The sequence below is a fragment of the Myxine glutinosa genome, unplaced genomic scaffold (assembly GCF_964187855.1).
Source record: "Myxine glutinosa unplaced genomic scaffold, kmMyxGlut1.1 SCAFFOLD_154, whole genome shotgun sequence".
NCBI classification, from domain to species: domain Eukaryota; kingdom Metazoa; phylum Chordata; class Myxini; order Myxiniformes; family Myxinidae; genus Myxine; species Myxine glutinosa.
This window is the reverse complement of record NW_027616366.1, coordinates 529,748-554,938: the sequence shown is the minus strand read 5'-3', so window position 1 is coordinate 554,938 and position 25,191 is coordinate 529,748. Positions and strand designations below refer to the sequence as shown.

The 25,191-nt window shown below is 45.2% G+C and overlaps 1 protein-coding gene across 1 annotated transcript in view; it reads right to left on the bottom strand.

Annotated features, from left to right (window-relative positions):
* The window catches only part of LOC144888934 (serine/threonine-protein kinase GA29083-like), a 91,789-nt gene that overhangs the window by 49,643 nt on the left and 16,955 nt on the right, over positions 1-25,191 (bottom strand). The window contains exons 2-8 of the mRNA XM_078768707.1: positions 21,195-21,260; positions 20,876-20,941; positions 18,817-18,869; positions 18,663-18,728; positions 18,498-18,557; positions 10,755-10,849; positions 5,374-5,462 (exon numbers count right to left, since the gene is read on the bottom strand). Of these exons, the coding sequence (XP_078624833.1) occupies positions 5,374-5,462; positions 10,755-10,849; positions 18,498-18,557; positions 18,663-18,728; positions 18,817-18,869; positions 20,876-20,941; positions 21,195-21,260 (495 nt within the window). The remainder of the gene's footprint in view (positions 1-5,373; positions 5,463-10,754; positions 10,850-18,497; positions 18,558-18,662; positions 18,729-18,816; positions 18,870-20,875; positions 20,942-21,194; positions 21,261-25,191) is intronic.

The window sequence follows — 25,191 nt, the reverse complement described above, 5'->3', positions numbered from 1 at the left end:
TGGACATGCTGCTTCTGCTGTCTCAACAATGGATGGAGGTCCTCAATGCCAAACAGGAAATTAGAGCTGTCTCCCTCGACATATCATGTGCCTTCGACACGGTCTGGCACCCCGCTCTGCTCACCAAACTCTCCTCCTTTGGTATCCATGGAAATCTCCATGCATGGCTGGCGGACTTCCTCTCTAGTCGTCGTCAACGTGTGGCCCTGAATGGGTTTCTCTCATCTCCTCTTCCTGTTCAGGCTGGAGTTCCCCAAGGCAGTGTTCTGGGCCCCGTGCTTTTTCTGGTCTTCATCAATGATCTCTCTGACTCTCTCGAAAATCCTCTCTATCTCTTTGCTGATGACTCCACTCTCTGCCGCTCCATTCCTCTTCCCTCAGATTGGCAGTCTGCTGCCTCCTCACTCTCTGAAGACCTGGACAAAATCACAGACTGGTCAAACAAGTGGAACATGTCTTTCAATCCTGACAAATCTCACACTCTTACTATGTCTCTCCGAAAAGATCGACTGGACAACCCTCCCATCTACTTTCTCAACAATCCTCTCCAAGAAGTTCTGTCGCTCAAGATTTTGGGTCTCACTATCTGCCATGATCTTTCTTGGGAAAACCACATTTCCAAGCTGGCCTCCAAAGCCAGTCGCCGACTGGGCATCTTCCGTCGTGCGAAGTCCTTCCTCGGCACACCTGAGATCCTCACCACATACAAGGCTTTCATCCGCAGCTCAATGGAATACTGTTCTCCCCTATGGGCCGGTGTTCCTGCCTCACACCTAGCTCGGCTTCACGCTGTTGAAACCAAAGCTTTCAGAATTATTGGAATCTCCCGCGATGAAGCTATCTCTGAGGGCCTTTCACTCACTCACCGCAGGCAGGTAGGTGGTCTTTCTGTCTTCTACCGACTCCTCTCCGGCCTTGCACCCCCAGCTCTCTCTGTGCTCTGTCCCCCAAATATTCCTACAGGTCGCACAAGATCTGCCAGCAACCCTCTGATGGTTAAACTGCCGAAATCTCGGCTCTCTGCTCACCTTCACTCTTTCATTCCTCTTTTCTCCCGCCTCTGGAACAAACTCCCTCACTCCCTTCAATCCCACTCCTCCCTCCAGGTCTTTAAAACAGCTGTTCACCACCATCTCTTATCTTCCCCCATCCAAAACCTTGATCTTTTCTACCCCCGCTAATTCACCCCAGATCCACCTTGTTTGAAATTCCAACTTCTTTCCTGGAAGTCCTGGCAGTGTCCATATGTTTTATACCTCTCCCACCGCCCCCTTCCCATGCCCCCCCCCCCAAAGCCCTCGCCCTCTCTCAGATCTCTCGATGTCTCCATGTCTCTCGGTCCCTGCTCTCAAATGTTGTGTTTGTGTCCTTCCCCCTCTCTCCCTATCTTGTCTACCGCTCCCGATGTTATATGTTTTATGTGTCGGTTTGTCTTTCTGTGTGATTAATGTTCGCTCTTTCACGAGCCTCGATCTTGTATACAAAATAAAAAATAAATAAAAAATAAAAAAAATCCCATACTGAAAAATGATATTCTTGAGCATCTGCAGTCACTGGAGCTGGAATTTCATAAGTATTTTTGTGATTTAGACAAGAATGAGGCAAAAATTGTGAGGAATCCTTTTTCCGTCAACCTTTGCGTGGAGAGCATGCCGGAGGCAATGCAAGATGAATTCCTGAATCTCCGAAACGATTGATTTGCCAAAGACACATTAGAAGAGAAGAGCTTGACGGAGTTTTGGGAGGGAATGGGTCGCTTCCCTAATATCAGCCAGATAACTATCCGGTTGCTTCTGCCATTCTCGTCTACCTATCTCTGCGAAGTGGGGTTTTCCACGCTGTTGAATATCAAATTGAAACAGCGTAATCGGATCCACGTGGAAGATGACCTCCACTGTGCCCTGACTGTGACTCAACCATGGATACCCCAATTGGTAGCTAAAATGCAATTTAAGCCATCCCACTGAGTTTTTAATTCACTTTTACGGCGCATGCACCGCGTCACGAGTTTTGATTACCTGAGTTGTTGTCGAATTGAGTTTCATTTTGTGTGATCATAACACACTGTGTTAAATACAGACATAACAGAGGTTTTTAGTTTTCACATATTCTTGACTTGGAACCTTTTCATACTGTTTTCGTGTGTGACAGTTCTATTATATGCTGTCCATAGTGTTGTTACTGATAATATTAAAATCTCATATCAAACATGCATCATTCGAGCGACGTTGCTTTGTTTGCTTCTTCCAAAAACGATGTAGTTGGGAGCCAGTAAGGAACAGAAAAAAACTATGGAACTAAATGTTCATGTTGGCCACTTGGAATTCCTCATTTTCTGTGTAATAATTTACCGATTCTCATACAAGCAAAATAGCCAATTAAAGGAAAAAAAACACCTCTCAGAATGCACCACAGAGCACATATAAATCAAAACATTTCTGGGGGGCTTGCCCCCAGACCCCCATAGCCTGCTTACACACGCTCTGCCGCTCGACCCTCGCAAAAAGGGAGATGGGTGCTGGGGATGTGCTCTGGGAGCCAAGGGGGCCATAACACAAAAAAGGTTGGGAACCCCTGCTCCAGGCAGAGCAGATATTTGGCCACAATGCTGGTGAAGTCGCGACTCCGGCTCAAGAAGTTAGGAAAGGAATTTGAAATGTGTTCATGGTGCCAGCGATAGTTTGCCTCCTATTTGTGAAGAACACCATGGGATATTCGATGTCCTACAACTAATTCCGGCACAAGGATGACCAGTTTAAAATCCATCCGAGGGAGGGCACACACATTGATGAATCACCCTGCCTATGAAACACAGGAATGACAGTTTATAGCTGGGCTGGGATTCAAACCCAGGCTAGGCATCTCACATCAACGACTATAAGATATCTCATGGGAACTAAAAAGAAGGAAATAATTGATATAATAAATAAATAAATAGAGTAAGACCACCCATTATGTCGTCACGCGATTATAGCAATACCCTACTTGCGTCGCCTCAACTCACATTTACGTCGCATTATAAGCCACACCTTTGATTCTCGAACATTTTCAGAACTTGCAAGACTGATAAAAATGCCATTATACATCGCAAAGTACCAAATTGGAAGATTGCAAAATCGTCGACAGAACTACTGTACGTTTGTGTACTTGAATATAGCTGGCATTACTCAAAAACAGAGGAATATCATCGGTAAAAAGTGAAATACAATATGTGAAGTGGCAACATTAAGAACGCATCACAAGCTTATCCTAGTAATGCTAATGATAACTAGAACGACACTTCGACGTCGTGACATCGACCAATACGCCCACATTATTACATCATTACACATACAGTACTTGTGCCATGTTTCATATAAATCCATTCAGCTGTTCTCAAGTATCACCTTTTTAGCTGACATGACATATGACCTTACCAAAATCACAAAATCACCTCATTTCTCACATTTGATGAAAAAATGTAATCAGTGCATCTTCGCATCATTATACATACTATTATGTCGGTGGGGTAGAGGAATATCTGGAGCCAGGTAGATCTGTATAGGAAGGTATTCGACTGTCGCGATAAGGAATCTACCTGTAATAAGTTCTATGTTAGTCAGGTTTGCCGGGATAAGCTGTATTGATGTCCCCACTACGAGGGAGCAGGGCGTGCTATATAGTGCAGGGATTATGGATAAAGATTCCTTTGTTCGTCGTCCCCTCTGTCGTCAAACCTTTGTCCCTTATGGCAATGCACACCTGTAAACACTTAGATAGGCCCTTTAGCGCACACAGTAATTAAATCCCCTTCCCTTACAACGACTTTGGAAGAAGCCAGATCGGGGCACCGCCGGGTGGCCGCCGTCAGCTACACCACCAGCTAGGCCTAGCAACATCGCGTGACACGAGCTATGACCACGCCACAGGGAACATGTGATTGGAGGGAAGGCGATAGAAGGTTCGGTGGAAGGCACTGGTTGGTGGCGCGCCAAGGCTGACGTCACCGCCCAGGTTATAAAAGGGCGCTGCAGGACATTTTTCAGCAACTCCAGCTCTAGCTCTGTCTCTTGCACGATATCTCTCTGTGCTTGAAGCTCTTGCGCTTCTTCTTGGTCTTGAGAGGTCCTGGTGGTCGTTCGTTCACCATATGCGTGGTGCAGGAGCGAGGCTCGGTGCTGTGAACGGGCGGGACCTCGTGTGCGAACGGCGAGGGGTTTGGAGCGAGGGCGTTGGCTTGGGCCTAGCGAAGCGTGCAAGGCGGACGGAGGGTTTCTCCGCACCGGAGCTTGGAGCCATGGTTGATACGACACGACTACAGACGGACAGTTAAGATGCACCACATTTCACAAATACACACCATAATGCTTATTTTCCTTTCATTCATTCCTGTGTCCTGTTGTTGATTCTGGTGTGTGGGATCCCAATATAGGATTTAGTTTATTTGATTGCCGTCACGTTTCATTGTATCGGGTCCGTGAATAAATCTCTATTTTTGTACATTCTAATTCGTTGTTCGAGTTCATTAATTTTCCTGCAGGATCGAAGCTGCCGTCGGTTCGCTGAAGGTAAGCGCTTTTGCCGCAGCTTCCACTTCCCTTCTTCTTCCCGCGCTACAGAAGTAAAATCCGTGTTTGATCGTCGCCTCCAGTAAAGCCATTTTGGTCCATCCGCGGTCCTTGGTGTTAACCCTGAGGGATTCGCATGACAATACTTATATCAAGTTTAGGCAAAATCCCATCACCGATTCGCAAGTTAGAACAGTGACAGATTTTTTTTACTTAACGGGACCTCTGACCTTTGACCTCTTGCCCCAAAAATCGAATCAATAATTCTTCAAATCATTAAACATACCTGTGCCAAGTTTGAATTAGATTGCTTTCGTCGTTCTCAAGTTCGACACCTATCACAGACTTTGACCTTTGACCTCTTGATGCCAAAATCAAATAAGTTCATCTTTGTATCAAACGATACGCACTTGGACCACCTATGGTCAGAATCACATCACTGGTTCACATGTTATCACGGTAACAGGATTTTTACCTAACATGACCGATGACCTTTAACCTCATGACCCCAAAATCGAATCAGTTCATTTTTAACTCATTATACATACCTGCACCAAGTTTGACTAACATCCCTTCAACCCTTCTTAAGTTAACGCAGTAACGAAATCCTATCACGGACGGATCCACAGACGTACGTATGGTCATATGGACAGAAGGACATCCGGACGGACAACCTGAAAACATAATGTCTCTGGCGACTTCGTCGGTGGAGGAATAAAAATTATTTTGATTTAAATCGTTTTGATAATCGTCGGACATTTCAGGAAAGCATCCGTGACACAAACCGAGCAATTACTGGAAAAAGGTAATTGAATGTCTTGCTTACCACGACATGCCCCACATCGAACTCTGGAAGTACTCTATTCTTATAACTGAAAGTACGCTTATCATCTTCACCATGACGGAGAGAAGATCCTGGAAAGAAGAGGCAAAATGAACATAAAACAGATATTGAGACAGAAAAAGATCAATGGAGAGAATATCACCGTGTTCAGATGTGTGTACATTGTGGAAATGAGACATCAATTTCATCAATGAGTCTTTGTCTTATTCTTTGCCAGCCAAATGTTCACAAACCATATCCCTTCCTAAGAAGTCAAGGGCTCAGAACATGCAGAATTGACCCAAGTCTTTCAGGAACTGGTTGGCGAGGCCTGACATGATTGTATTGGGTAAAGGCAGGAATTTGTAATTTGCTCAGGGTGCCGGCGTTGACTTGCCAACTCGTCATGAAAGACACCATGAGATGTTTAATGTCTCTAAACTAATGTGACCAGACAGAATACCCAGCACAAGTTCCTTCAGAGGGACCACACATTTGTGAGCAAACACACCACCTGTGAAGCACCATTTGATTTACTGGAACGGATGGAATCACCAGGAAGGACATTGATCGAGCAATGCTTTCCACAGTTGGAAGCGAGGGGAAGTTGACATTTCTGGCATCAACCCTTCGTCGGACCAAAAAAGCCAAAAACAAGTACAGATAGATTCAAACTACACCGCCCCCATGCCAAATAATTAAATATCCTACGGTGCGGCATTGCTGGGGTGCCTCCGGCGCCCGGCAATACCGCAGTGCAGCTCATAGAGACTGCATTGCAAGGGAGAGGTGTACAATAAATTGATTGATTAATTGTATAATTAAAATCAATAAAATATTATCACAAAATATTTTCTTAATCAATTGGCGAATAGCAAAACTAAACCACTCGTGCTTCATCCAAAGATGTATCTTTTAGAAATTTAATTAAATAAGTCATTAATAAAAAATTAAATAATTAATTGATTAAATCAATAAATAATTCATCGATTAAATGATTAATCAATAAATCAAAAATATCCTTGATAGCCACATCACTTGGTCACTGTCATGTCCAAATATTAGCTTCCCAGCTCAAAAGGTGCCTGAGATATTGGCCAAATGAGAAAGAAAATAAATAAATGATTAATAATGAAAATAAATAAATAATAATCATTAAAAAATTAAATTATTAATCAATTCGGTCAGAGAACACATAAACCACCACCATTTCATCAGAATCTGTAACTTAAAAAAAAAAATTCTAAGTCATTAATCGAATAATTAAATAATTAGTCGATTAATTGATCAATTGATTAATTAATAAATCAAAAATAGCCTTTGCAGCCAAATCACCAAGTCATTGGCATGTCCAAATATCAGCTTCCTAACTCAAAATGTGCCTGAGTTAATGGTCAGAAGAGAAAGGAAATTTGATTAATTAAATAAGTACTTAATTCATCGCTAATAATTTAAAAACTCCACAATTAATTGATTATTCAAAAAACAAAAAATACAGTTTTGACAAAGGACTTGCTCACGATTGTGCCGAAATTTCAGCTTCCGAGCTCAAAGGATGGCAGAGATATCGCCCGGACAAACAAACAAACAAGAAAACAAGAAAACAACAAAGAAAGAAAACAACCAGAGTGAAAACTGAGTACTCCCTTTCAGCGTGCGTCACTGCTGAGCCCCCTTCGGTGCCCGGCAATGACGTTATGCAGCGCCTGGAGATGGCATAGGAAAGGTGCGGTGTGCAATTATCATAAAATATTTTCTTAATCAATTGGCTAATAACATAACAAAACCACTACTGCTTCATCCGAAGATGAATCTTTTAGAAATTTAATGAAAGTCATTAATAAAAATTTTAATAATTAATTGATTAATCAATAAATAATTAATTGATTCAATGATTAATCAATAAATCAAAAATATCCTTTATGGCCACATCACCTGGTCACTCTCATGTCCAAATATTAGCTTCCTAGCTCAAAAGGTGCCTGAGATATTGGCCAGATGAGAAAGAAAATAAATAAATAATTAATAAAGAAAAATAAATAAAGAACAATAAAAAATAAATAAATAATTAATCAATTCGCCAATAGAACATATAAAGCACCACCATTTCATCCGAATCTGTAAATCAAAAAAAATAAAAACATTAGTCATTAATCAAATAATTAATCGATTAATTGATTAATCAATAAATCAAAAATAGCCTTTGCAGCCAAATCACTTCGGGCACCATGGCCCCCTTTTTGAAGCAATGTTTTATGGCCGGATGCCCTTCCTGCCGCCAACCCTGTTAGTCGCCTGTTGCGACACACAGGGAATTACCAGTGACCTGGTACTCAATTTGCCGACCTCGGAAGGGTGACAGGCCTTCAACCCCCCTGGTGTTACTTCAGCGATCAACAAGGATTCGAACCCAGGATCCTTGGCATGTCCAAATTCAGCTTCCTAACTCAAAAGGTGCCTGAGATAATGGTCAGAAGAGAAAGTAAATGTATAAGAGTGCCAATTAATCGCTAATAATTAAATAGCTCATCAATTAATTGATTAATCAAAAAACAAAAAATACCCTTTTTGACAAAGTACTTGCTCACTATTGTGCTGAAATTTCAGCTTCCCAGCTTAAAGGATGGCTGAGATATCGCCCAGACAAACAAACAAACAAACAAACAAGAAAGCAAGAAAACAAACAACCAGAGTGAAAACCGAGTACTCCCTTTTAGCGGGCGTCATTACCGAGCCCCCTTCGGTGCCCGGAAATGAGGTTATGCAGCGCCTGGAGATGGCATAGGAAAGGTGCGGTGTACAACAGTCCGACACAGGGCCTCACGTGCAAGACTAGCTCTTTATTCGAAAGTGCACGATCAGTTTGAGAAGCAAAGCAGACTGCACAGTTCAGAGGTAAATTCACTACATCTGTACAGCCTTGTAGCTGGTGTTGGGCCTAGCCCTGGTGTTGGGCTAGCGGCTAGGATGCCGGCTTAGGATCCTAGGATCCTGGGTTCGAATCTCGGTCGATCGCCGAATTAATGCCAGGGGGGTTGACTCAGCCTGTCATCCTTCCGAGGTCGGCTAATTGAGTACCAGTTCACTGGTAATTCCCTGTTTGTCGTTGAAGGCGGCAAAAAGGGTTGGCGTCAGGAAGGGCATCCGGCCGTAAAACATTGCTTCAAAAAGGGGACCAAAAAACAACAACTACCACGGTCCCCGAAAAGGCCAACCCCCGCTTTGCGGGGAAAAATGGCCTCTAAACGGTGGTTGTACAGCCTTGTAGCTGTGATGGAGGTGCTGGCTCGGAACGTAAAGGAGGGTTTACCGTGGGAGTTGTTGTATACAGATGATCTGGTGTTAATTGCAGAATGTATGGATGGACTGAAGGAGAAGATGAACAAGTGGAAGGAATGTATGGAGACAAAAGGTCTGAAGGTGAATATCAGAAAAACGAAGGTGATGGCAAGTGGTAAAGCATGTGGTGAGGTAGAAAGAACTGGGAAGTGGCCGTGTGCTATGTGCAGGAAGGGTGTCGGAGCGAATTCCATTCAATGTACAATGTGCGCTGAGTGGGTTCATCAAAAATGTAGTGGTTTGAGAGGGTCATTAACCAGTGTGGCAGCTACATTCAAGTGTAAGGTGTGCACAGAGGGAGCTGCAGATGGAGGAAATGTTGAGTTGGATCTTGGAGATGGCGTGAAGCTGGAAGGTGTGAAAACATTTTGCTACCTCGGAGACATGCTGAATGGAGAAGGTGGATCAGACTCGGCAACGCTTGCGAGAGTGAGATGTGCATGGAAGAAGTTTCGGGAACTGAGTGGCGTGCTGACGAGGAGGGGAGTGTCGTTGAAGATGAAGGGAAAGGTGTATGCTGCATGTGTGAGAAGTGTTATGATTTATGGGAGCGAGACATGGGTAATGAACATAGAGCAGCAACCAAGGCTGGAAAGGGTGGAAATGCGAATGGTTCGGTGGATGTGTGGAATATCGTTGAGAGAGAGGAAGACAAATGATGAATTGCGAAGGATGATGGGAATAGAGCCTGTGATGGATGCTGTGAAGAGAAACAGGTTGAGATGGTTTGGTCATGTGTTGAGGAAGGATGAAAGTGACTGGTTGAGAAGAGTGATGGAAATGAATGTAGAAGGAAATGGAGGACAGGGAAGACTGAGAAAGACTTGGCTAAAGAGGGTTGAAGAAGAAATGCGGGTGAGGGGGTTAACAAGGAGAGATGCAGAAAATAGGGCAAAATGGAGAAGATTGTCATGGGGACCGCAAAGCTAACCCCCGCTCTTGCAGGGAAAATGGCCTTAAAATGCCTGTTGTTTGTTGTTGTTGTTGTGTACAGCCCTGTTGGACACAGTATAATTTATAAATGGTGGATTCTCTCCAGGAAAAGGATAAAGGAATAATGGTGGAAAAAACACACAAATATGCATCTGAAACAGTGTTGGACAACAACAAAGAAGGCAAATTTATGTTTGTGGAAGGATGTTAATGGGATTTATATTTTCGAATCAGACAAAGCAGGCTTTTTCCATGTTCTATTTAGCACAAACAAGACTGTGGAGTACCAAGCATCATTGGCTAAGAAGGCAGATGTACCGTTGATGCAGTGTCCTCAGCTGGTGATGAGAGGAATTTGGAATTCGCCCAAGGTGCCAGTGATAGCTCCCTCCTCTTTGTGAAGGACACTATGTGATCTTTAACACTCACCACCTCATGCTGGCAGACGGGACACCCAGTTTAACCACCATCTCACGTCATCCATCCTCCTGACCATGATCTTTCTGAACCGCATTAACCCTTCCCAACCCAAACCTATTACTTGCTTCCTTTGAGCGTTTCCTCCACCTCAGTGATCATGCCGTTTTATATTTTCATTTTAAATTAATTTGCTCTCTCACCATCATCTGGTACCGTCTACAATCCAGAGATTGCCTCTTACGGAACACCATTCAAATGTTTATTCAGCAGCTGTATCTTTAACTTCCTCATCTATTCCATCATCTTGTCTGTCCATTTTAATCCTTGTCTTCCTCCTCTTCCATCAATATCACCAATCAGTATTGTTTTGTATTGCTTGAGGTGATGCTCAGCTTGGCCAAATATTACACATCGGATGCCTCTGCACTAAAGTTACACCTGTGACCGAGTGGAGCTACTAAAACACCGCCATGGCGTTCCTGGAGGATCAAAACAAAAAGTCTGGAGCATTCACGGGAAAGATTACTGTGATGAGAGGAAGTTGTTTGTATCACTGTCATGAGGAACAAGCAGGCACCACCAGCAAATTGAAAAAGAAACAAATCAACAACAAACATTTTCAGGTCACTCTTGTTGTACTTGTAAATGAGACGATAATATATTTTGTGAAAAGATTATTTCTCAAAACTCACCAGTTCGCAGCTTTTCCCCAGCAGATACATTTGTTACTTGGGGTTCAGCATACTCTTCCTCAACAGATTCATTTATCACTTTAAGCTCAGCATTCCTGCAGAAAAGAAAGATTTTGTAAAGCTGTCGTTAAATAAATGTCACAAATAAGAAAATGTGAGAATAAAAATGCAGTCAGGCAGGTGAAAAATCAGACTGCATCAGGTATTTGTGTTTTCTACATTCAGACAGCAAACACCACCACTAACTACACTGTGCTACCCCACCAAGCATCTTCAAATACAGTTGACAATGAAGCCAAGAAATGTCACGTGTAAAGAGGGGGTGAAGATCACTAAATATATATTTTTAACCACACTTTTTTCTTTCCCCTTCGTGTCGCAAGCTCCTACACTCACCTCTGAGCTGTGTAGCCTGGGATAGAATCCCGGGTCAGCAATATGCTGCCATCCTGGTAATTCACAGAAAGGATGATTCGTCAATGTGTGCCTTACTTCGGATGTACGTTGAACCTGCCTGCAAATGATGCTTTCCACAGCCACGTGCATTGTACTAAAGAAGATCTATCTGCATCTCAAAGAAGGAAGTGCTTTAATGGGGAGTCGAAACAGCCCAACATTTAATCAAAATGCAAATTTCAAATACAGTGCTCACTTCCAGCAATCCTCCACATTAGTGAGCGCTGACTTTGAAAGTTCAAGATTGGATGCACGAGGAAAGTGTAATGCATGTACTGCATCTAAACTTTAAGAAGTTTATACTAAGAACTAACTGGAGGAGTGATAGGAACCCAAGAGTGGCTGTGAATGGGAAAGTGTCTGCCTGGAAGGATGCAAGTCATTGAGTACCTGAGGGCTTTGCAAGCGGGGAGGGTGACTGTGACACCCTGCAAGGACTAAAAACAACACCTGAGAAAGGGTCGATGAGCTCCCTTCAGTAGCCACCAGCCTTCCAGTACGGATATGGGGTCTTTTGAAATACACCCAATGGGTGTAGGAAAATTAATTTTTCCACTGGCCTAGATACCCCCTCCTGCACAGTGGTCCTGTGAAGACGTTTCCTCGTTTCAGGACTAGATGAAGGTTTTGCCAGTTTTTCCTTTTCTTTTTCCTTGTAGCTCTTTCCATGTAGTGGCTTTCAGCCTTGTTTTGGGAAAATAGTTTTTTAATGCCTCTGCCCTTGAAGGTGGCCGGAGGCATTATGTTTTCGGGTTGTCCGTCCATCCATCCGTACGGGCTAAACCTTGTTTTTCTCAGCAACCACGTGCCCGATTGAGACGAAACTTTGAGGGTAGGAGTGGCACCCATGCAGAATGTTTTTTATGATAATTGTGACGTCATAGGTGACGTGGTATGGCAGCCATCCTCGATTAAACGCAAGTAATTAAAAAATTATTTCCCAGAAACCGCTGAATGGCAAAATTTGAAACCTGGCACATTGTCAAGTACTCCCAATGGAGAACAAAAGCATGATAATGATGTCATCATTGGTGAAGTGGTATCCCAGCCAAAAATGTCTTAATTGAATTCCTTATCCTATAAAGAATATAATTAATTGAATTCCTTATCCTTATCTGTGATCTGTGATCTGTGAGAGGACCTCTCCGGGCTCTGTGCCCCTTCACTCCTACCTGGCATGGCTCTGAGGTACTCCACCGCTAGGCTTCTTCAACTCAACAACCACTCCACTCCGCCATGCATCTCTGTCATCAAAAACCACGGCCTCCTACGACGACCCAGATACATCCATAGAGGCTCCGGTCGCAAGTTTGTATATTCCCAGGCAGGTCACTCCATCCCCTCACTCTGGTCAGCTGAGCACACTCTCACCCGTCGACTACGTCATCACAACAACATACACGAACGCGCCCCCTGTCTGCAAGCCCTGGCAAAATCACCCGAGTCCATCCACACCATACAAAGCAATATGAAGCTTACTCTGTTCAATACCCGGTGCCTCAACAATAAAAGCCACATCCTAAACGACTTCATTCTGGACAATAAACTGGACTTTCTCTGTCTGACTGAAACCTGGCAACAACCTCTGGACTACCTCTCACTCAACCTCACTACACCCAATGGTTACTCATACATCAACAAACCACGCTCGGAGGGCCGAGGTGGTGGAATTGCTGTAATACACTGACAGGACATCAAGACCAGCCCCGTCTCCATCTCATCTGCTCCATCATTTGAACACCTGGCTTTTAAACTTTCTGGTCACACACAGTCAGTCATGGCAGTTGTCTACCGCCCTCCCAAACCACACCCATCATTCCTGTCTGACTTCTCTTACTTTCTGACCCAGCTCTGTTCCTTCTCCCCCTCAACCCTCCTCCTCGGTGATTTCAATATCCACATGGACTCCACTGATTCCGCAATAACCGCTGACTTCATTGATATTCTTAATTGCTTTAACCTCACTCAACATGTCAACTTTCCCACCCATAACCGTGGTCACATTCTGGACCTTGTCTGTTCTATTGGACTACATCTACACCATCTCTCTGGCTCTGACCTCACTCTCTCCGATCACTTAGCCATCACTATGACCATCAACATTCCCACCCCAGCACTAAGGCAAAAACGCATAATCAACTTTCGTAAGCTAAACTCTCTTTCACCTACCTCATTCTCATCTTCCCTCTCCGAAAAACTGTCCACCTCTCCCTTCGTTGATTTGCACAGCCCCTCTGACCTCACTGACTACTACAACCACACTCTCTCCTCCTGCCTTGACCAGCTTGCGCCTATAAAAACCAAAACAGATTCCTTCACCCATTCTGCTCCCTGGTTTACCCCTGAACTCCGCCTGATGAAAACCCGTGCCCGCCAACTGGAAAGACTCCGTAATAAAACAGGTCTCACAATCCACTCCGAAGCCTACAAAGACCACCTGCAGCATTACAAAGATGCCCTTTCCCACGCCCGCTCCAACTACTAATCTCAAATAATCCACTCTGGCTCCGGAAACCCAAACGCACTCTTCTCCACAATAAACAAACTCCTCAGCCCCCTGGATACCACCACCCAGTCATTCACAGTCGACAACTGCATTTCTTTCCTTTCATTCTTCCAAAGCAAGATAGACAACATCTACAGCAGCTTAACCACCACCGCACCTGTTCCCCCTCTAACCATCTGCCCGCCCCCCCCTTATCCTGCCAACCCCTATCTCAGTTTTCCCCAGTCTCCCCTACTGACCTCTCTGAACTCCTCACAGGAATGAAAACTGCCACCTGCACTCTGGACCCCATCCCCTCCAGCTTTGTTAAGGCTTGCCTTCCTGCTCTCTCTCTCTACTTATCACTGCAATGATAAACTCCTCCCTGTCTACTGGCATCGTCCCACCATCCCTCAAAATCGCTGCTGTCACCCCATTCTGAAAAAACCTGGACTCAATCCTGACACCCCAAATAACTTCAGACCCATCTCCAACCGACCCTTTCTGTCAAAAGTTTTGGAACGCGCTGTAGCCACTCAACTCAAACATCACCTCTCTGCCAATAACCTGTATGAAACATTCCAATCCGGATTCTGCCTCAACCACAGTATGGAAACTGCACTCCTCAAAATCACCAACGATCTTCTTCTCTCCTCCGACGCCGGTAACCTCAACATGCTCATCCTTCTCGACCTCAGCGCTGCCTTTGACACCATCAATCGCATCAGCCTCCTTACCCGACTTGAAACCACCTTTAACATCACTGGCACTGCCCTTTCTTGGATCAAATCATACCTCTCCGACAGGCACCAGTTCATCTCCATCAATAACTGCAAATCCCCCACCGCTCCCCTCCCCCAAGGTGTCCCCCAAGGTTCAGTTCTCGGTCCCCTCCTCTTCATCCTGTACCTGTTCCCCCTTGGTCACTTTATCTGTCGTCATGGTCTCCAATTCCACTGCTTTGCCGATGACATCCAGCTTTTCATTTCTGCCAAGTCAATTTCCACCGCCACCCACTCTGAGACCTGGTGTTGGGCTAGCGGCTAGGGTGCCAGCTTAGGATCCTAGGATCCTGGGTTTGAATCCCGGTCGATCGCTGAATTAACGCCAGGGGGGTTGACTCAGCCTGTCATCCTTCCGAGGTCGGCAAATTGAGTATCAGTTCACTGGTAATTCCCTGCTTGTCGTAAAAAGGCGACAAAAAGGGTTGGCGGCAGGAAGGGCATCCGGCCGTAAAACATTGCTTCAAAAAGGGGACCAAAAAAACAACAACAACCACGGTGCCCAAAAAGGCCAACCCCCGCTTTGCGGGGAAAAATGGCCTCTAAAGGTGATTATATTTTATTTTTTACCCACTCTATCCTGACAAACTGCATCACTGAAATAAAATACTGGCTTCAAATCAACTTCCTCAAACTAAACTGTGATAAATCCGAAATAATCATTATTGGACCAAAAACGCTCACCAAATCCACCCACAAATTCACCCTCAACATCGACGGTATCCCAGTACCACCTCCCCTCACATCCAGAATCTTGGCATCATCTTTGACCAAACCCTCTCCTTCGACAAACACACTAAACAGATCACCAAGACAACCTTCTTTCATCTGAAAAACATCGCCCGTCTCCGTCCATCCCTCTCCTCCACAGCTGCAGAAACCCTCATCCACGCCTTCATCACTTCCCGTCTGGACTACTGCAACAGCCTCCTCTATGGTTCACCCTCAAATATCATCAATAAACTTCAATACATTCAGAACTCCGCTGCCCGTCTACTCACCCACTCCCGGGCCCGGAACCACATCACCCCCGTCCTTCACAAGCTCCACTGGCTCCCCATCTCCCAGAGAATCCAGTACAAAATCCTCCTTCTGACATACAAAGCCCTTCATAACCTGGCCCCATCCTACCTGACTGACCTCCTACCCAGACACACTCCCACATGCACCCTCCACTCTGCTGCTGCCAACCTCCTGTCCCCCCCCCATCCGGACCAAACTCAGATCCTGGGGGGACAGGGCCTTCTCCATCGCTGTTCCCACACTCTGGAACTCACTACCTCAAACCATCAGAGACTCCTCCTCACTCACCACATTCAAATCATCACTCAAGACCCACCTGTTCAACACTGCATTCAACCCCTGATCGTCTCTTCTCCTTCCTTTCTGTTTGGTTTTTTAATTATGTATTTTTGTCTCTTTTGTCTTTGTTTTATGTACCATGTTAAAGCGTCTTTGGGTTTCTTGAAAAGCGCTATACAAAATAAGTGTATTATTATTATTAAATCTGAAATTGCATGTGCAATATCTATGACCCATTTTTATTGAAATATTAAATTTGTGACATCATAGGTCACATGGTTTGGCAGCCATATTGGATTTAACCTAAAACCTTTAAAAAAAACAACATCTCCCGAACCACCAAAACAATTGACTCAAACTTTTACGTGTGTCATTGACTAGGCATTGCGATTAAAGGATAATCAAGAAAACATCATTGGTCACATGGTGTGGCAGCCATATTGGATTGAAGGAAAATATTAAATAATTATATCTCTGAAATCGCTTACCCTATCGATGCGAAATTTTATAAATATCACCTATCACCATTGTTGCATATAGTTTGAAAATGCCGATTTCGTAGGTCACGTGGTTTGGCAGCATCTTGGATAGAAAAACGTGGCGTGGCAGCCATATTAGCTTGAAGCCAATATTTTTTTTAAATCCTTCTCTGAAACTGCTTCACTGATCGATGTGAAACCTGTCATGGCTGGTGAAAATGTGATACTTGAAAACAGCTGAAGGGATTTAAATCAAACTTTTTCATTTTTAGGACAGTGAACGAGGGCATCTACCCATTGTGGAACTACTTGGAGGCATATTGGTGACGCAGTCACATTGCTCTCGTTATATATAGTCTTCAAAAACTAAAAAAAATACTCAAAGTTTGCATGTTGCCTAAGGGTACCCCAAGTATGGTTTCTGTCTGGGTAGCATATCTGTGGGAGTGGATTCAGAGTGAGAAGGAGACCCCAATTCTCTCTCCGTAAATGTTTAGTCCCACCCCGTGGTTATCGGTATCTGGTATGACAATTCTTCTTCTTCTTGAATAAAGAATGTTTAATCAACTTGATAATGTGCATTCTAGTGATTCCCACTTCCAACTCCCATTCCTTCCTTTCCTCCATCAAAAAATGGTTTTCATTGCAGTGTTACGCAGAACGTATCACGGTCTGCACTGGGGTAGTTGGTTACCTTTATATCCCTGTGCACAATTTCCTGGGAGTGCATGTGCTCAACAAAAACAGCAACAGCAAACGTTAAATGAACGACACAAGAATTCCAACATTTCTTTTCAGAGCTAAGCACCACACAATACACTCCACGACAGCACACATCTCACTTACACCGTGCATCCACCTGCATCGACACCTCATTGAGACCTACGGGGCCAAGCCTGTTTACATGAGGGTGAGGAACGAGTCACCAACACGCACCAACTTCTTCCTTTATGTCCCCTTTTCTATATAATTCCCCCGGATGAACGTGGCGCCCACCTGTATTTTGTTTAAAGCCGGTTGTACAAGGGGTTTCATTGAATGCTAAGGAGAGGATTGTTTCTTATGTCACACTGCATTCTCTTGAAAATAAGTGCCTGTTTAATGCAAGATTTCTTGTTTCCAAACCTGCTCGATTGTCTTTCCTTCATTGGTTAGACATAGCATACAATAAATAGAAGGGAGGTTGTGCCCCACTGATTCACTATGCTAGTCCAGCCGGAATCCCACATACAGTTTCGCTCAGCCGTATGTAACAAAAAGATAAAGGTGGGAACCGAGAGCAGTCACTATCTGACGTAACTAATTAGTCACCGAGAAAGTAAAGTGACAGTTAGCCGCAGGGATTCTGCCAGATTTTAATCACCTTGGATGGCGGAGTTGTCCACGACTCGTCGGCTTCAGGGTCTTACGTCAGGAAGCATTCCGAGAGAAGCCACCCCATACCAGGAGATGTACCCACAACAGATGTTTGTTCATCCACTGGTGATGTTTCTGCCCCTCCTTCACAATATTCTCATCTCCATGCACACCAACACCAGCCCAACACTACCTCAACACCCAACACCTTCTCCGTGACAAGTACATGAAATGATTAATTTAATGAATGTGGTGTTCATTGAGAGCAGGCATTATGGGAAAAATGGCCTCCTCAAAGTTCCTTGTATTGGTTGACAGTATTGTTCGTATTATTCTGCTATAATATTGAACAAAGAAGTCGTTGCATCCTTTGTTATGGATCAAATATTTGCAAACGAAGATTAATATTTTGATATGTCTGGTTGAAGTGGTATTCCGTGTATCACATCCCTCTCCTCAGATCAGGTACCTCCTGACGCTTGTCATTTGCACTTCTCGATGGACATTCTTACAACCTTAAACTTCATCTTCTTCTTCAGATACCTCTCCCTAACTTTTTAGTCTGGCTGTGGGACCAGGTGTGGCACAAGGTTTTCACGGATCGGTTGACCAATCGTTTTGTTGACTGGCAAGAATTTGTCATTTGTTCAGGGTACCGGCGATAATTTGTCAACTCTTTACAAGAGACGTGTCAACCCAGGTTAAAGAGCTCAGGGAATCACTCAGCCCTGAAACCTCCAAACAATGGTACAGAAAATATTTAAGGAGCAAAATGCGATCGAGATACGACAGGGAGAGTTTGAATTTCCTTAAAGGAATACCATTTCTATTGCGAGCACGTTTCATGCCAGGTCATTCCAAAGGGATATTTTCTCTTACTCACACGTCAGGTGCAGTGTCACCACAACACTTGTTCTTCTTATCATGTGTGGTAAACTTTTGCCTAGGTTGAAAAAGATTGAAAAGTCAGTTTCTTCTACATGTGATGCGGTAGATACATCCTAAAACAAGTTTAAAAAGTCACGAGGAGGAAAATAAAATTATTTACTTCAGACGCTTCCAACAACTGATTTTCTTTGTCTTGGATGGTAAAGACTTGTTCATCTTTGGTTCCCTGCAAAAGAACAGAACTCTTCATCGACAACTGAATACAAATGTGCTAAATCGGATATCATTCCAAAGGGATATTTTCTCAGACTTACACGTCAGGTGCAGTGTCACCACAACACTTGTTCTTCTTATCATGTGTGGTAAACTGTTGCCCAGGTTGAAAAAGATTGAAATGTTATCTTAATGAACACGATTAAATAATTAAATAGATATATGTGGGAAAATTACATTCCCAGACCGGGAATCGAAGCCAGGTCCTCTGGAAAACCGTATCAGTGCTCTGTCATCTGAGCTATCTGGGCGACCCTGACTGAGTATGCAATTTTCCCACATATGATTGCCACTCTTTCCTTCAATGCTTCCGGGACACTCGCTGCCAACCATAGGAGAACTAACGGCCTGAACACGAGAGCTGGAAGGTGTGAAAACATTTTGTTACCAAGGAGACATGCTGAATGGAGAAGGTGGATCAGACTCGGCAACGGTTGCTCGAGTGAGATGTGCATGGAAGAAGTTTCGGGAACTGAGTGGCATGCTGACGAGGAGGGGAGTGTCATTGAAGCTGAAGGGAAAGGTGTATGCTGCATGTGTGAGAAGTGTTATGATTTATGGGAGTGAGACATGGGTAATGAAGGTAGAGCAGTAACGAAGGCTGGAAAGGGTGGAAATGCGAATGGCTCGGTGGATGTGCGGACTATCGTTGAGAGAGGACAAATGATGAATTGTGAAAGATGATGGGAATAGAGCCTGTGATGGATGCTGTGAAGAGAAACAGGTTGAAATGGTTTGGTCATGTGTTGAGGAAGGATGAAAGTGACTGGGTGAGAAGAGTCATGGAAATTAATGCAGAAGTAGATGACGGGGAAGACCGAAAAAGACTTGGCTAAAGGTGGTGGAAGAAGAAGTGCGGGCAAGGGGGTTAACAAGGGGAGATTTAGAAAATAGGGCAAAATGGAGAAGATTGTCATGGGGTCTGCAAGGTTAATCCCTGCTCTAGCAGGGAAAATGGCCTTAAAATGCCTGTTGTTGTACTAGGGGTTTCATTGAATGACAGGGATAGGACTGTTTCTGATGTGACACTGCATTTTCTTGTGAATGCCTGTTTGCCTGTTTAATGCAAGATTTGTTGTTTCCAAACCTGCTCGACTGTCTCTTTCTTTCATTGGTTAGACGTAGCGTACAATAAATAGAAGGGAGGTTGTGCCCCACTGATTCACTATGCTAGTCCAGCCGGCATCCCACCTACGGTTTCGCTCAGCCGTATGTAATAAAAAGATAAAGGTGCGAGCCGAGAGCAAATTCCCTAACTGACATAACTAATTAGTCACCGGGAAAGTAAACAAAGTTAGCCGCAGGGACTCTGCCAGATTTTAATCATCTTAGATAGCGTCCGTGGTTGCTTAGCAACCCGTCCGGTCGAAGAGTTGTCCGCCACTCGTCGGCTTCAGGGTCTTACGTCATGGAAGCAGTCCGAGAGAGGCCACCCGTTACCAGGCGATGTACCCGTAACAGATGTTCGTTCATCCCCTGGTGATGTTTCTGCCCCTCCTCCACAATGTCCTCATCTCCATACACTCCAAAACCATCCCAACACCCAACACCTTCTCAGTGATAAGTACATGAACTGATTAATTTAATTAATGTGGTGTTCATTGAGAGCAGGCATTATGGGAGAAATGGCCTCCTCAAAGTTCCTTGTATTGGCTGACAGTATTGTTGGTATTATTCTGATATAATATTGCACAAAGAAGTCGTTGGGTCCTTTGTTATGGATCAAATATTTGCAAACGAAGATTAATATTTTGATATGTCTGGTTGAAATGGTATTGAGTATTGGTATTGAGAAGTGGCATATAAAAATATTTACGGAGCAAAATGTGATCGAGATACGACAGGGAGAGTTTGAATTTCCTTAAAGGAATACCATTTCTATTGCGAGCACGTTTCATGCCAGGTCATTCCAAAGGGATATTTTCTCAGACTTACACGTCAGGTGCAGTGTCACCACAACACTTGTTCTTCTTATCATGTGTGGTAAACTTTTGCCTAGGTTGAAAAAGATTGAAAAGTCAGTTTCTTCTACATGTGATGCGGTAGATACATCCTAAAACAAGTTTTAAAAGTCACGAGGAGGAAAATAAAATTATTTACTTCAGACGCTTCCAACAACTGATTTTCTTTGTCTTGGATGGTAACGACATGTTCATCTTTGGTTCCCTGCAAAAGAACAGAACTCTTCATCCACAACTGAATGCAAATGTGCTAAATCGGATATCATTCCAAAGGGATATTTTCTCTTACTCACACGTCAGGTGCAGTGTCACCACAACACTTGTTCTTCTCATCATGTGTGGTAAACTTTTGCCTAGGTTGAAAAAGATTGAAAAGTCAGTTTCTTCTACATGTGATGCGGTAGATACATCCTAAAACAAGTTTAAAAAGTCAAGAGGAGGAAAATAAAATTATTTACTTCGGACGGTTCCAACAACTGATTTTCTTTGTCTTGGATGGTAACGACATGTTCATCTTTGGTTCCCTGCAAAAGAACAGAACTCTTCATCCACAACTGAATACAAATGTGCTAAACCGGATGTATATACATTCTCCATTTCAACAACTGACACCACAATTCCCCTGCACTAAACATCACATAAAATTAAAAAAATATTGGGAAAATGTGCATAAAAAATAACAAAAAAACCCCCCATGATTTTGGTTGAGATGGGCAGGTGGACAAATGAATGTGCTCTCAATGTTTGTTCATCCATCAGCTGACACACCTCATTCCCTGATGATGCTCCTGTACGTCCTGCGCACTCTCGCACCACTCCTTCCTCCCGCCGGCAAGTGATAATAAGTAAACTGGAGAGTTCATAGAACACCTTACTCCCCACAGTCTTGACAAAAAGGACAAACGATGCGTCTTTTCAAATCTTTCTTTGCCTTTCCTAGCACGATCTATGTTTCCTACGAGCCGGGATTTTGTCCAAATCTTGATTTACCCAAAGCTGAGAGCATGAGCTCATCAAATTTGATTGGTCGAGATGGGGTAATATTTTGTCCAAGTACTGCTGAACTGGAGGTTTTTCAAAACTGGAGGTCAAAAAGGCGATTTGTGTTCTAGTGTTCGAGTATTTAATTCATTTGAAATAAAATGTTTTGAAGGCTCTAGAAAAAATATTTTCAGAAGTTTACCGCCATTGATATTTTTACACCACCTTATTTAACACGTTGAATTCGTTATTTGTGCCTGGTGCTTGTGTTTTTTTTATGACGTCACAAAAACAAGAAGTTTCATGTTTGGAATGATTTTCAATTTCATCCTCCTGACAGACAGGCAGACAGACTAAAACAATTATCTTACTCCTCTGTGCGCTCGGGACAAGATTCCGAACCAATTTCAGAGTCAAACGAGGTTGTATTCATAGAATACTTACACTGTGCAGTCAACTTGGTGTGAGCCAACTCTTCTGTTTTAGAACGTTTCTTTTTTTTTTGATCCAATATGGCTGCCAGACCACATGAGCGATAACATCATAAATGTATAATCTCTAAATAATTGTTGCATAGATCATGCTCGATATATTTCAAACTGATCAGACTAAGCGTTGTCCATGTCGAATTATGACGTCATAATTATGGCACCAATGACATCATCGTTAACACCTATTCCCCATATGGAGTTATTTACAATGAGCTGCGTTTCAATTTTTTTTCCATAGAGCGGTTTTGGAGATACAGAGGTGCAAGGTTTTTTGGTTTTTCCAAGATGGCGCCTGTAACACATGACCTATGACGTCATGATTATCATCAAAATATGCTAAAGGAGGAGGCGCTCCTATAGTTTTTTCTTTTTAATAAATTTGCAAAACTTTCTGAAATCCTGTTTTCTCTTTGTCATTATGGGGTATTGAGTGTAGATTGATGAGGGAAAAAATGAATTTAAACGATTTCAGCATAAGGCTGCAACATAACAAAATGTGAAAAAAGTGAAGGGGTCTGAATACTTTCTGAATGCACTGTACCTAAGTTCGCGAGCGCAGGGTAACTACTGCTAATCTGCCGTTTCATGTTCCGATTTGTGTTGTCGTGATCAAAATATCAAGTGAAATTGAAATGAAGTTTGCTCCCCGATCATAGACACAGAGTGAACCAACTGCTTAACCTTACCTTGCACTTTGCTCATGGGGTAATAAACTGATGAATTCACTGAAATGATGGGGTGGTGGGACCAGGCGAGAGGGGGTGGGGGGGGGTGGGAATGTGTGAGCGGGGATGTGGGAATATGCGAGCGGGGGTGCGGGAATGTGCCAGATGGGGTGCGGCAATGTGCCAGATGGGGTGCGGCAATGTGCCAGATGGGGTGCGGGAATGTGCCAGATGGGGTGCGGGAATGTGCCAGATGGGGTGCGGGAATGTGCCATATGGGGTGCGGGAATGTGCCAGATGGGGTGCGGGAATGTGCCAGATGGGGTGCGGGAATGTGCCAGATGGGGTGCGCGAATGTGCCAGATGGGGTGCGGGAATGTGAGAGATGGGGTGCGAGAATGTGCGAGAGGGGGTGCGAGAATGTGCGGGAGGGGGTGCGAGAATGTGCGGGAGGGGGTGCGAGAATGTGCGAGCGGGGGTGCGGGAATGTGCGAGCGGGGGTGCGGGAATGTGCGAGCGGGGGTGCGGGAATGTGCGAGCGGGGGTGCGGGAATGTGCGAGCGGGGGGGGGGGGGTGGGAATATGCGAGCGGGGGTGTGGGAATATGCGAGCGGGGTGTGGGAATGTGCAAGTGGGGGTGTGGGAATGTGCGAGCGGGGGTGTGGGAATGTGCGAGCGGGGGTGTGGGAATGTGCGAGCGGGGGTGCGGGAATGTGTGAGCGGGGATGTGGGAATATGCGAGCGGGGGTGTGGGAATATGCGAGAGGGGGTGTGGGAATGTGCGAGAGGGGGTGTGGGAATGTGCGAGCGGGGGTGTGGGAATGTGCGAGCGGGGGTGTGGGAATGTGCGAGCGGGGGTGTGGGAATGTGCGAGCGGGTGTGGGAATGTGCGAGCGGGTGTGGGAATGTGCGAGCGGGTGTGGGAATGTGCGAGCGGGTGTGGGAATGTGCGAGCGGGGTGTGGGAATGTGCAAGCAGGGGTGTGGGAATGTGCGAGCGTGGGTGTGGGAATGTGCGAGCGGGGATGTGGGAATGTGCGAGCAGGGGTGTGGGAATGTTTGAGCGGGGATGTGGGAATGTGCGAGCGGGGGTGTGGGAATGTGCGAGCGCGGATGTGGGAATGTGCGAGCAGGGGTGCGGGAATGTGCCAGATAGGGTGTGGGAATGTGCAAGAGGGGGTGCAGAAATGTGTGAGAGGGGTTGCGGGAATGTGCGAGAGGGGTTGCGGGAATGTGCGAGAGGGGGTGTGGGAATGTGTGAAGGGGTGTGGGAATGTGCGAGAGGGGGTGTGGGAATGTGCGAGAGGGGGTGTGGGAATGTGCGAGAGGGGGTGTGGGAATGTGCGAGAGGGGGTGTGGGAATGTGCGAGAGGGGGTGTGGGAATGTGCGAGAGGGGGTGTGGGAATGTGCGAGAGGGGGTGTGGGAATGTGCGAGAGGGGGTGTGGGAATGTGTGAGAGGGGGTGTGGGAATGTGCAAGAGGGGGTGTGGGAATGTGTGAGAGGGGGTGTGGGAGAGGGTGTGGGAATGTGCGAGAGGAGGTGTGGGAATGTGCGAGAGGGAGTTTGGGAATGTGCGTTATGGGGTGTGGGAATGTGTGAGATGGGGTGTGGGAATGTGCGAGATGGGGTGTGGGAATGTGCGAGATGGGGTGTGGGAATGTGCGAGAGGGGGTGTGGGAATGTGAGAGATGGAGTGTGGGAATGTGCGAGAGGGGGTGTGGGAATGTGCGAGAGGGGGTGTGGGAATGTGCGAGAGGGGGTGTGGGAATGTGTGCGAGGGGTCGTGGGAATGTGCATGTGGGGGTGTGGAAATGTGCAAGAGGGGGTGGGGAAATGTGTGAGAGGGGGTGTGGGAATGTGTAAGAGGGTGTGGGGGAATGTGCGAGAGGGGGGTGTAAGAATGTGCGAGAGGGGGGTGTAAGAATGTGCGAGAGGGGGTGTAAGAATGTGCGAGATGTGGTGTGGGAAAGTGCAAGATGTGGTGTGGGAAAGTGTGAGATGGGGTGTGGGAATGTGCGAGAGCGGGTGTGGGAATGTGTGATGTGGGGTGTGGGAATGTGCGAGAGGGGGTGTGGGAATGTGTGATGTGGGGCGTGGGAATGTGCGAGAGGGGGTGTGGGAATGTGTGAGAAGGGGTGTGGGAATGTGTGAGAAGGGGTGTGGGAATGTGTGAGAGGGGGTGTGGGAATGTGTGAGAGGGGGTGTGGGAATGTGAGAGGGCGTGTACGGCGGAAGGGGGAGGGGCGAGGAGGTGTCGGGGGGAGGGGGTAGGGGGAGGGGAGAGGGAGTATGGGGGGATGGGGAGTCGGGGGGTGGG